This window comes from Loxodonta africana, chromosome 11, assembly GCF_030014295.1.
Source record: "Loxodonta africana isolate mLoxAfr1 chromosome 11, mLoxAfr1.hap2, whole genome shotgun sequence".
In the NCBI taxonomy this organism is placed as follows: Eukaryota; Metazoa; Chordata; class Mammalia; order Proboscidea; family Elephantidae; genus Loxodonta; species Loxodonta africana.
Window position 1 is genome coordinate 62,184,731 of NC_087352.1, and position 13,500 is coordinate 62,198,230.

Consider the following 13,500-nt stretch of genomic DNA (forward strand, 5'->3'; position numbering starts at 1 on the left):
TTTGGAAGAGGCATGTCAGAAGACAAGATAAAGAGGGTAGGCAAATGTAATTGGAACAGGATGGTGGGTGGGGAAGGAAGGGAAGAAAATGCCAGCTTGGGGGCTTCATCCCATCACTCTCCTGACCATTGTTGTATTCTGCTCAGAACTGCTAGTTCCATTTTCAAATGCAGGCCTTGTAAGTTCCTGGAGGACAAGGCATGTGTAGTCCTGAGCAATGCCTGAACTTGGTAGGCAATCAGTAACTATTTGTGGTTAATTAAACAGTTCTTCCTATCACTCTAGCGGGGGCACTGGTGATTCAGGGGTAGAATTCTTGCCTTCCACGCAGATTTGGGTTTGGTTCCATGCCAACCGCAGCCACCACCAATCTGTCAGCGGAGGCTTTAGTGTTGCTATGATGCTGAACAGGGTTCACTGGCCACTTCCAGACTAAGATAGACTCAGAATAAAGGCCTAACAATCTACTTCTGAAAATTATACAAGGGATCATAACTGCCCAATCCCATTGTGCATGGGGTCACCATGAGTCAGAGTCTGCATCCATGGCAGCTAACAACAACAAAATCATCCCAATAAAACTTTGAGTCTAGCCAAGGATCTATGATTCAGATTCTGGCATATCGTTTGGGGTGGGGGGGCGGGGTGGCAGAAGTATTTAGCAAGAAAGCTTAATCTCCATCCATAATGTTCTTCTAAAAATTTAAGACAGGGTGAGTCCTCAACAGCTTACAATACCTTTGGGTCCTTACAGACAAGATCTGACCGCTTCTATGATTCTACCCTGGCTTTTTGTCAGCTAGTGTAATATTTGAACAGTAAACCAGTAACCATAGACTCAAATTTTATCCACAATGTACTTCCCAGAGTCGCACAAAAGGACAGTTTAGATAAAATTTTCTCAATGATTCTGCACCCAGTTGGTGTGAGCAAAGACCCTCCAATGTTATTAAAGTCCTTAGTGATGTGAACCAGATGGAAAATAAAACAAAAGAATTCACAACTCATGTTAGACTGAATTGAATGTCTTTAATTTCACACAATGAATAACATATGAATAGGATTAACTTTTTTTTTTTTTTTTTTTTAATAGTTAAGTGCTCTATACTGTGCTAACCTGATCTGGTAGCAAAAAAGACTGAGCTTTCTTTTAGAAAAAAATGTTTAAAACCCAACATCTAAGACCATGGAGGAGCATGACAGTAAAGCATGCCAGATGTATCTACGCCTCAAATAACAGCAAGTCCATGTTCATTGTAAATGTACAAAAATGCTTTATGAATAAAAACTGTTACAAAAAGAACATTTCAAACAATGTACAATTTTTCTTGCCTCTATATTCAATAAAATACAAATACATTTTTTGTTCTAAAATATGTTTACATACAATCAAAGTAGAACATGCAAATTACACTTTAAAAAAGGCTTTTAAAAACCACTTATGAATACAAACTAAAAATTAGCCAGCACGACTTGTAAGACAATCTTGTGCCCATTTTTTCTTTTGAAATATATATATACATATTTAACACATCATGTGCATTTATTATTATTTAAGAAATAGATTTTTTTTTTTTTAAAAAAGGAAGAAAAAGAAAGACACCAACCTAGAGTGGAACTGCCCTTCCATGTTGACCAATGGGCAGCTCTTTTTCGTTTTTCCCCCTTTAGTGTTTATTATACCTGGGCAAGTGGGCAAGAGATATCCAGGAAGTTTCTTCCTTGGTTGATATGTGCTTCTAAGACTGTTCCCCAAACGACTGAGCCCAACAGGGAAGAAAGAGTCATCAGTGGAGCAAACTCTCCAAGAAACAAGAGGCAGGGGAAGCCTTGTATTGTGGAAAGAAACTTTAAGAAACATCGAGAAAATGCTACGGTATATTACAGTTTGAGTCTCTAGGCACTGTGATGACATTATCTGTAAGCTCTGGCATTTGGACCATTGTGATACTAGAGGGTAGTGTTGAGAAGAACGTCTATATTTATCTACTTTTACATAATGAGAAGGACTGAAAATCTTGCAACGTAACACTTAAATGGCTTTTGAGGCATTTCGGCTTCTGCCACCCCTTCTCTCTCCATGCTACAGTTGGCATTTAAAGGCTTTGGAAATATATGTATAGACTTTAGACAGCTCCCAGGTAAATCTTCCTAGTGGTAGGGGGGAAAAAAAAGAAAATATTTTCCAAAAGCTCATTATCTGAATATTGTGGGGCAATAAGCTATGAGTGGGATTTTCTACTTAAGTCCTAAAACCAAATCCTTCATGATCTGCATGTAGTACATTGCCTTATACTATTATTGTCACCATTTGCTTTTCAAAGTTATAGACCCAGCAATGTGCAGAACACAAATTCCGACTGCCATCGAACATGGCTTGCCACTCCAGACAGCAGCCAAGTTAACATGCTAATCCTTTGTCAGCCCTTAGTCACCTTCTCTGGGCTGTCAGTGGCTGCTAGTCCCGGTCCTGCCAAATCACAGACCAGCCCCTGACATCCTCTCCTTTCCATCAGCCTTTCGTTCTCGGGTTGTAGCCAGAGCTATTAGAGGAAGTCAAACTGTTGAGATAAGAGACTGAAAAGCAAGTGGCCTCTCAGCCAATTAGTAAGGTGGATCAGAGGTCCATCACCTTTGGGGAGGGTTTTATATCTAGATTTCATCCTTTTCTCAACCCTGCTCAGACATCCTGTATTTTAACTGGGTTCACTCATGGTTGCCGAAGACAAGTATTCCAGGAAAAACAAAACAAAAACAAGGGGTTTCTCTTGTTAAGAAATATTACTTGGTGCTGTATATGGAGTCTTGTGTATCCCAAATGACATCATTTCAAAACAGAAATGCAGCCACAGAAAGCAGTGTTGTATGGCCAAAGACCTCTATAATCCAGGTCAGGGGAGCTAGGTTTTCATTTTGGCTCTGCAACCAACTAGGTGTGAAACTAGCTTGGCCCAATGTTGGGTCTTGGCAGGGGAGGAGAGGCTAATGGAAAAGGGACAGCTGGGGAATAAGAAGATGGTTGTACCAATGAGATGAGTCAAGTTAAAGAAAAGCAAGAGGAAAAAACAACATGAAAGTAACGTGATAGTGAAGCAGGAGCTGGGTGGTGGAGACAGGAAACGGTGCAAGCGATTGACTTAACTTCCACCTCCAAGTGGCTGGTTAGCATCACTCGGCTTTGGCCCACTGCAGTTTTCCAACCTATTCTTAGGGTCATAAATGTACAGGATTTGCATTTAACTCACATGTAAGTTGCAATGCTGCTGTATTTCTCCTGGAATATCTTTCACTGGTTTGGGATTTGTAACGTATCCCAAGGTTATCTGGAATTTCTCACCTATTAGAGGTTACTGCCAATTCAGCTTTGGTTCCTCTTTTAGGAAGGTTGGGGAGCACCAGCACATTCTCCTGGGCAGGAAAATTTAGTTTGCTCACAGACTTGCTTGGGGTGACTGTATGACAAGAGGAGGAAGAAGGGCGGAAAAAAGAATGAAGGAAATGAGTTTCAAAATCCAACAGGAAGAGAAACTGCTTTATGGCTTCATTGGAGTAAAAATGGTTGCTCTTTCATAGCAATGGCAGGGTGAGAGGGGCTAATTTAAGCCTTCCTCTTGGGTGATTTTGGAACCATTCAAACACAGCTTGAGAATGACAAATTGAAAGTGCGTGGTTTGATTTTGCTGTTCAGCTTGTGTGAAATGCCAAAGGTCAACCTAGGTCACAAACTGAGTATCTAGGATGTAAGCTTTAAAGTACTGGAGAAGGCAGTCCTTTAAACTTACATATTGCTAGGATTAAGTGCGACTGACCTAGTGGTCAGCAGTACAGAATAGGACAACTCTGGGTAATTTCAACCAACTGTTGGTGCCAGGGGAAACCCTGGGGGTGTAGTGGGTGAGAGCTACGGCTGCTAACCAAAAGGCCAGCAGTTCGAATCCACCAGGCGCTCCTTGGAAACTCTATGGGGGCAGTTCTACTCTGTCCTATAGGGTCGCTATGAGTCAACGGCAATGGGTTTGGTTTTTTTTTTTTTTTGGTTGGTGCCAGGACAGAGCAGGGATGTTAGCAAGCATATTAACTTGGGATTTTTAAAATTTAGTCCCATAGATAGGTCATCCCTTATTCTCTTACGTTCCCGAACAAAAATCCTTCTTCTCTACAAGGAAATAATGTTATGTTCTGAAGTGATAATACAATTTTCAGCCAGTTCCAACTTCCTGTAAAGAAACTTAATTTGGAGATAAACCAGATACCCTAATTCCTATTAGAAAATTTAATTCTCTTTCTCTGTTTCTCTTTTTATAATTGACTATGCCAGCTGTTTGATGTTCTGAGGGAGGTATGGGAAGGAGTGAGGGAGGAAATTGAAAATGCTTATTTGAAATTTCCACATCTGACTTTTAGAAAACATCTACGGCAATGGAATAACTTCATTTTGAATCTTCATAACATTTTTTTACTTGGGTTGTGAAAATGGGTAATAGAGATGGAGTATCTGTTCACGCTGAACCAATGGCTAGAGTACAACTTGGATGAGAAATGTACAGTTGAAATTGACCATTTAAAAGACGATTTGTCACACACAGTTTGCATCCATGCAGACTGATAGATTTATAATTACATTATGTACAAAAATGTTTTAGTTTATTAAGGCAACCACAATTTGGATTCTTTGTCCAAGGTGGCTTGATATAATTGGAGTGGTGATACCCTTGGAGCATTTTCATATTCTTTTTTTCAAATAAGAACACTTACTCCCACTTGCTTTTAAGAAACAATTATCATGAGATAAAAGACTTCTATTTTTTTTTGTTTCCTTTATTAACGATCTACGATAGTTAACTGTATTAAAAAATCACATACCAAGGCATTGCTAGACACTTATCTTTCTGGTGGGTCTGGGTTTTCAGTTTTTGGTGATTTGTCAGTTATTCCATTTGCTGTTGGATATGAAAGCCATTTTATTCTGCCTATTCTCTGCTGATATGTTTTAAGTATAAAAATAACCTGGCTGACACGTGGGTCAACATATCCTCGGCTGCTCTGATCACTTACTAAAAAAGTTCTACCAGTATGGAGCAACTGTTGCACAATAACTGGGGTTCAAGGCCAGGCTCCTGGGGACAGCACACTAAGAGTGAATTTTCCAACACAGGTGAAGGGCTGATTAACGTTATTTAGGTGTGTACCAAGAAAGAGAAGGCAGCGGGTAAGTTAATGAAAAGGTACGTGGAAGTACAATGGGCAAAGGAAAATGGGGAAGCTGAGTCTTAGCACAGGAGTGATAGAAGAGGCATACAGAAGAATAAGAATGTCTATGGTTGTCTATCACTGCAATTCCATCTCCTGATTCCACCTGAGAAACTATTGTTAGCAGGAAGATTCGGGTCACTTGTAGATGATGTTGGTGCCCCAAAGCCTAGCAGAGCTTTGAAACGAAACGAAATGAAAACCAGTTAAATGGAAGTGGGTTACAACAAAGCCAGTTGCGAAATTTGCACCTTTTCTCCCCTTGGAACGTTTCCTAGTGGAGAGTGTTTCCCTTTGGATTTTCCTGGCCAGCAAATGAAATGGGATCAAGCGCGCACCTTGGATGCTGTCGCTCAGATGGCGACTGAGAGTACCACCTGCTCTGTCCTTGATGGGTCTTCTATTCGCCTGTAAGAGATCTAGCAATACCGAAGCGCCGCTTGGTTGGAGACCGCTGTAATGCACAAGCTTCTTTTGAAGGTGTCCCCCTCCTCTGCTTTCCCAAGAGCTCCTGATGGCTCAACCCCGTAATCTGGACCAATTCTGCCTGCCCAGCTTCGCGAGAGAGAAGGGCACTGGTGTCCCTGCAGCGGGGATTCCGCCCCCACCCCGGCTCACTGCACTTCCAATGTGTCAGTCCCCCCAGCCCCAGGTTCAGACGCCTAGACGCACCCTAGGGAAGCACATCACTCTCACTCCCTCGGGATTTCCTCGGCCTTTTGGCCTTCACCTCCTCCTCCTGGGGAAGGGGCTGCTGCGGGGAAGGCTGCTGCGGGGGCTGCGCCGGAGGTTGAGGCTTGTGTTTCCTCTTCCCGCCTCGCGGGGTCTTGGGCAGAGGAGGGGGCGGGGGCGGGGGCGGGGGCGGTGGGGGCGGGAGGGGCGGGGGCGGAGGCGGGGGCAGGGGCGGGGCCTCTCGGGCCATGTGGATGACCGCTTCGATGGTGGCCATGATGGTGTCTTGGCTGGCGGCTGGCTCCAACACTAGCGGGCTCAGGCTGGGCTTCTGACCCCTTTTGCTGGGGAGGTCGATGCATTTTTCCAGCACCGGCATTTGGTCTCTGGAATCCTCATCGAACTGGGTGGGCTGCTTCCGGGGACGCCCTCTCCTCTTCTTGACGAAGTTGTTGCCTGTCTTTGATTGTCTCTGCAGCCGCTTGGCCTTCAGGATCTTATTCACATGGTCCAGGTTCTTCTTGGTGGACAGAATCTTGGTGTAGTTGCACATTTTCCGCACCTCGCACTGGATGGCTTCGATCTCTCGCCGCTTGAATCGCTTCTTCAGGGAGGAGCTGGCTGCAGGAGGGTAAGAGAGAAGAAATTGAGCACACGATGCAAACTTCCCTAAACCTAGCCCTTTCGCTGGTAACTGGTATTATATTTGGCAGTAAAGATTATGGAGAATTAATGCTGTGGACATAACTCAGTACCCAGCATTTATTCTTCCTTTTTGTTTATCACAATTAAAAATAATAAAAATAAACATTGGTGGAATATCTATTATATATCCAAAGCACTTCTATTTACATTTTGTCAGTTCTCATAACAATCACATGAGATACCCTTATTCCCATTTTAAAGATGTGGAAACTGAGGCTCACACTGTTTAGGTGACCCTCTGGAAAGCCATGGTAGTCAATGGCAAAATTACAATATAAATTTTGCTTTTGCTTTTCCTATTAGACTTTTTATTTTTTATTCACCCCTCTGACATTTGACCTGATTCAAATTCGCATTAGATTTTACTTTATCTTTTTTTTTTTAGAAGATGTGGGATGAATAAAATGACATGCAGCACTTCATATAAAGCAATATGGATAATTCATATGAACTCCCAACCTAGAAAGGAGCCCTGATGATGCAGTGGTTAACGTGCTTAGCTGCTAACCAAAGGTTGATGGTTGAACCCACCAGCTGCTCCATGGGAGAAAGATGTGGCAGTCTGCTTCTGTAAAGATTACAGTCTTGGAAACCCTATGAAGCAGTTCTACTCTGTCCTATAGGGTCACTTTGAGTCAGAATCACCTTGAGAGCAACGTGTTTATCAACCTAGAGGTCCCTAGGTGAAGCAAACGGTTTGCTCTTGACTATTAACCCAAAAGTCAGTGGTTCAGACCCCCCCCAGTGGCCACAGAAGAAGGGCCTGGCAATGTGGTTCCATAAAGATTACAGCCAAGAAAACCCAATGGAGCTGTTATACTCTGTATCACATGAGGTCTCTATGAGTCAGAACTGATTAGATGTTAACAGGTTTTTTTTTTAATCAACCAAGCAAAAGAGATGTCTTGACCTAGAATATGTAACTGAACTTACCCCCTAACCCTCCCAACTGACAGAGAGGAGGCTTATTTCCTGAGGCACTATAGTTGGGGTGGCACCATCTCTATTTTTTTCCCACTGTTCTGGCCTTGTCAAGTTGGCTAAGGATGTTCAGTTTACCAAGTCCCCCTTAACCAGTTCATCCTCTGTGGGCCTCAAGGCAAGTATTTCTGAATCATTTATACTCCTGCTACTGGGCTGTTGTTTGCAAAAGAACTCTCTTCATATCCTGGTGGCCAGATGTGCCTCTATCTTATAAGCCAAACTTCTCTTCTCGGGAAGTCCTATACTGCTGCACCAAATGGCCTTCAGAACTGCTTCATTCTGAACTTGAGACACCTTAAAGTGTGAAAGGCTTCAAGACATGGCAGACTTTCCCTCCTTTAAATCATTCTTCCTCATTGTGTTGTTCATGAGTAGACACGCATGTACACACACTCACACCCACACTCATACTCTCCTGCCCCATATCTACACTGCCTGCTCCTTCTGGCCATTTAGAAACTTAAGAAGTGTGTCCTTACTTAGCTCCTTGCTGCTATGATTTACCCTAAATGCTTAACCCCAAAGAAGCCCAAGCAGATGCTGACCACTCCTAAATGCTGTAGGCTTAAGGGAAAATGTTTCATTTTAGCATCTTGGTTTGTTGCGTCATCTATAATTTTTCCACCTACTGATGGAGAAGAAGAATGAATATCTTAAGGGAAAGGAGGAAGAAACACTTAAAACATGAATATTACTCTCACATAATCTTGGACACTTCCACTTCACTCTTCCCCTTACTTTGCCCCCTTTCTCCCTCATGCTGTGCCCACCCCACATCTCCAGGAGGGTCTTATTTGACATCATCTATACCGCTTACTTCATGGAATGGGAAGCTCCGAGTTCCAGAAGCCAAGTCAAAATGTTACTGCTTTTGGCCAGAGGTCATTGTAAGACTTGCTGAGCAATGAGTAACTACTTAACAATCTTTAAAATAAGTTATAAAAATCAAAACAGAATGAAACTGGAATGAGCTTTGGACTATAAAAATAAAATGGTTTGTAGTTGGTGTTGTACAAGCAAAAGGTTGCTTGATTTTGAGTTCTCAGATGCGGGGCCCAAATCTTGTCTGTCTTTATATCCCTTAGGGGGCCTAGCATGGTGCCATGTGCCTGGAAGGGATTTACACATTGTTTTTGGACTAAGGAATCAGACTAATATTTGTTGTCTTATAGCCTTGTTCTCTAAATTAGTTCTAGTTTGGATTTTTTAAGTTATCAATGAAAATACCGTGACAATAAGAGTTAACATGCCTTCATGTCAGAAAAGTAATTTACCTTGCCCACAGTTCAAAGAAAAATGAACTAGCCAGAAATACTCCGTGAAGCTTCTAGCATTATTCCAGATACAGGCTGTATTTGTAGTTTACACTCTCTGGTTTTGGCATCCTTAACAAAACCCAAACCTGCTGCTATAGAGTGAATCTTGACTCATAGCAACCCTGTAGGTCAGAGTAGAACTACTCCACAGGGGTTTGCAAGGCTGTAATCTTTACGGAAGCAGGCTGCCACATCTTCCTTCCGAAGGGCAGCTGGTGAGTTTGAACTGCTGACATTTCAGTTAGCAGTCAAGTGCTTAACCACTGTACCACTAGGGCTCCTTTATACCATCCTTAGAGAAAGAAGGAGTGCTGGTGGTGCAATGGTTAAGCATTTGGCTGCTAACCAAAAGGTTGGCAGTTCGAATCTACCAGCCACTCCTTGGAAGCCTTATCAGGCAGTTCTACTCAGTTCTGTAGTTACTATGATTCAGAACTTTCTCGACAGCGATGGGCTTTTAGAGAAAGAAAATACTATGTGATATTAATAAATCATTTTGGGCAATTAGTTGGCAATATTTGACTAAGTCAAACATGACTGAAATATTTCATGACTTGGAGGTCATTTTGGAATGTCTGTGTAAGTGTTCTTTCTTTTTAGAGTAAAATGCATTTAAAAAAAAAAGAAAAGAAAGGAATAAAAAGAAAAAAACCTAATAGATAATAACACATTTAATAATTTGTTATATGCTGCATAAATGTTTATTATTTAAGTTCTTGCATTAAAGTGATTATGAAATAAAAAATAATGCCAAGTAGTGTAAACCTACAAAGTACTAAACAAATAATTGATTTCTGTGCGTCTGCCATTCACATTTAACAAAGGTATACTTTTTGCCATATTTCCTTTTTTTCTAAAGAGAAAAAACAAAAAACATTACAGATTCAGTTAAGTCATACTGCCCTCTCCGCTTCATTCCCTTCCATTTTCATGCTTGTGCTTATAGTTTCATTGCATATATGTGAACTGATATTGGTAAAAACTTAAAAGTCTGAAAGTACCTAATGTTGGTTTTAGTGTGAGAAGTTGGGAACCCCCTTTTTTTTTTTAATTTTATTTATTTTGTTGTAGTTGCTGAGAATATACACATACACCAATTCAACAGTTTCTACATGTACGATTTGGAGACATGGATTACATTCTTTAAGCTGTGCAACCATTCTCGCCTTTTCTGAGTTGCTCCTCCCCCATTAACATAAACTTAGTGTCCCCTAAGGTTCCTATCTAATCTTTCAAGTTTCTGTTATCAATTTGATCCCATGCAGATAGTTCTTAAAAGAGTATAATGCTCAAAGCAGCCATTTATTACTAATTAAGCTAAACTATTATTTGGTTTTAAGATTTCAGGGGATATTTTTGGTTTAAGGCTTAAAAATTATCTCAGGGCAATAGATACCTCAGGGGTTCATCCAACCTTCATGGCTCCAGGAAGTCTGGAGTCTATGAAAATTTGAAATTCTATTCTGCATTTTTCCCCTTTTTGATCAGGATTCTTCTACAGTCTTTTTGATCAAAATGTTCAGTAAATGGTAGCCAGGCACCATGCAGTTCTGGTCTCACGGCAAAGGAGGCAGTGTTCATGGAGGCAATGAGCCACAGATTCCATATCCTCCTCCTATTCCTGACTCTCGTTCTTCCTCTTCTGCTTCAGGTGAACAGAGACTAATTGTTCTGCCTTGGACTGATGCTGGCAAGCTTTTAAGACCCCAGGCGCTATGCAGAGAACTAGGAGGTAGAACAGAAGCTATAAACATCCCAATTAACTGGGATGGTCCATGAAGCCATGACCCTAAATCCCCAAAACAAGGAACAAAATTTCATAGGGTTTTTGGTTGTACATAAGCAGTCTCAGCAGCTACTCTCTCTTTTTTTTTTTTTTTTTTTTGTTCCTTGTTGTAACTATATCTGTCATACAACTTTTGCCAGTTCAACTTTGTACAGGTGTACAACTTATCGACAGCAATTACAATAATCGGCTGTGCAACCATACCCATAACAAATGTGATATCTCCATCACTATTAACATCCCCTTTCCCCCTCCCCTGCCCCTGGTAACCACTAATAAAATTTGTTCTCTGTACATTTGCCTTTTCTTGCCTTTTTATATAAGATCATACAATATTAGTCCTTTTGTGATTGACTCATTTCCCTCAGAATAATGTCTTCCAGCTCCACCCATATTGTAGCATGTATCAAGACTTTATCCTACTGGCTGAGCATTATTTCGTTGTATGTATATACCACATTTTGTTTATCCATTCATCTGATGATGAGCATTTAGGTTGTTTCCACCTTTTGGCTATTAGTCTCTGAGTCACTGCCTTCAACTCTTTTGGGTATATACCTAGGAGTGGAATTGCTGGGTAATATGGTAGTTCTAATTTTCATTTTTTTGGGGAACCACCACATTGTGTTCCATAACGTCCATACCATTTTGCATTCTTACCAGCAATGGATAAGGGTTCCCATTTCCCCACATCCTCACCAATATTTATTTTCTTTTTGTTTTTAATCTTAGCCATCCTAGTGGGAGTGAAATGGTTATCTCACTGTGGTTTTGGCTTGCATCTCTCTGTCTCTCTGATGGCTAGTGACACTGAGCATCTTTTCATGTGTTTGGTGGCCAACTGAATGTCCTTTTTGGTGAAATGTCTATTCAAGTCCTTTGCCCATTTTATGATGGGGTTATTTGTCTTTCTGTTGTTGTGAAAGTTTTATATATATTTTGGTTATTTGACTCTTGTTGGATATATAGTTTCCAAAGATATTGTCCCAGTCAGTGGCTTGTCTTTTCACTTTTGTTGGCAAAGTCTTTTGATGAACGAAAGTTTTTATTTTTTATGAGGTCCCTTTTATTTATTTTGTCTTTTGCTGTTGTGCTTTTCTTATTTTTAGATAATCCATTGTTAAAAAATTTTTTTTTTTTTTTTTTATTGTTAAAAGCTAGGCCTAACAGCGTTGCCTTTGCTTTTTCTTGTAAGAATTTTATGGCTTTAGTTTGCACATGTAAGTCTTTAATCCATTTTGAATTTGTTTTTGTGTATGGTGTGAGGCATGGATCCTGTTCCATTTTTCTGCATGTGGAAATCCAATTTTCCCAGCCCATTTATTGAAGAGACTTTTCTTTCCCCATTGAGTGGATTTAGCACCCTTGTCAAAAATCAGCCGACTGTGGATGCGTGGATTTATTTCTGGACTCTGAGTTCTATTCCATTGGTCTATGTTTCTACGTTATAGCAGTGACAGGCTGTTTTGATTACTGTGACCGCACAGTATGTTTTAAAATCAGGAAGTGCGAGTCCTCCTACTTTGTTCTTCTCTTTCAACATTGCTTTAGCTCTTCAGGGCCTCTTGCCATTCCATACAAAGTTGAGGATTGGGTTTTCTATTTCTGTAAAGAAGGCTGTTGGAATTTTGATTGAAATTGTGTTGAATCTACAGATCGCTTTCGGTAGTATTGCCATCTTAACAAAATTAAGTTTTCCAACCCATGGAACATGGAACAAGTCTTCTTTAATCTCTTTCAGCAGCATTTTATAGTTTTCATTCTGTAAGTCCTTCATGTCCCTGGCTAGATTTACTTGTAGGTATTTTATTCTCTTAGATACTACCCTAAATGAAATTGTTCCCCTAATTTTCTTTTCAGATTTCTCATGGCTGGTATACAGAAAACCAACTGATTTTTTTTTTTTTTCATTGTCGTTGATCTTGTACCCAGCAACTTTGCTAAATTCCTCTATTAGCTGTAGAAATTTTCTTGTGGACTCTTTGGGATTTTCTAAATACAGGATCACATCATCTGCAAATAGAGATAATTTTATTTCTTTTCCTATCTGGATAAGAAATAGGGAACTCTTGCATACTGTTGGCGTGAGTGTAAATTGGTATTACTTTAGAGAGAGACTTGTCAACAACTATTAGAGTTGAAGATGTATACAATCAATGTCCCAGGAATTCTCTGTTGAGGTTGCCTCTCTTATTTGTAATAGGAGACAAAGATATACAAGGATGTTCCTTGCAGTTCAGTGTATGTCAGAGAAAAGTATAAACAATTTAATGTTAATCAAAAGGGTAATAAATAAACAGTAATATATTCAAACAATGGAATATTATGCAACTGTTAAAATGAATAAACTACATATATCGACATGGCTAAATAGAGCAGTTCTACTCTGCACACATGGGGTCGCCATGAGTCTGATTTGACTCGATGGCAACTAACAACAACAAATCTAAGAAAAACAAACAAAAATGTTAAATAAAAAAAGCAAATTGCAAAAGTATTTATAAATATACAAATATACATTAATGTAAATTTATATAAATTTAAAGGCATAGAAATCCCTTGAATTTTTATTTAATTTAAAGTGTCAAGTTTAGAGGTTTAGTGACTACTGTATGGAGCCCTGGTGGTGCAGTGGTTAAGAGCTCAGCACCTAAGCAAAAGGTCAGCGGTTGGAATCCATCAATCGCTCCTTCGAAACCCTATGGGGCAGTTCTACTCTGTCCTATAGGGTTGCTATGACTCAGAATTGATTAGATGGCAATGGGTTTGGTTTTGGTTTAGTATGAG

General features: G+C 40.3%; 1 protein-coding gene across 3 annotated transcripts in view; it reads right to left on the reverse strand.

Annotated features, from left to right (window-relative positions):
- Positions 1-4,003: 4,003 nt before the first annotated feature.
- SETBP1 (SET binding protein 1) overlaps positions 4,004-13,500 on the reverse strand; it is a 434,457-nt gene continuing 424,960 nt past the window's right edge. For all 3 annotated transcript variants that reach the window (XM_064294589.1, XM_064294587.1, XM_064294588.1), the window contains one exon: positions 4,004-6,543. In XM_064294589.1, coding sequence (XP_064150659.1) covers positions 5,924-6,543 — 620 coding nt within the window. In that variant the 3' untranslated portion in view covers positions 4,004-5,923. The remainder of the gene's footprint in view (positions 6,544-13,500) is intronic.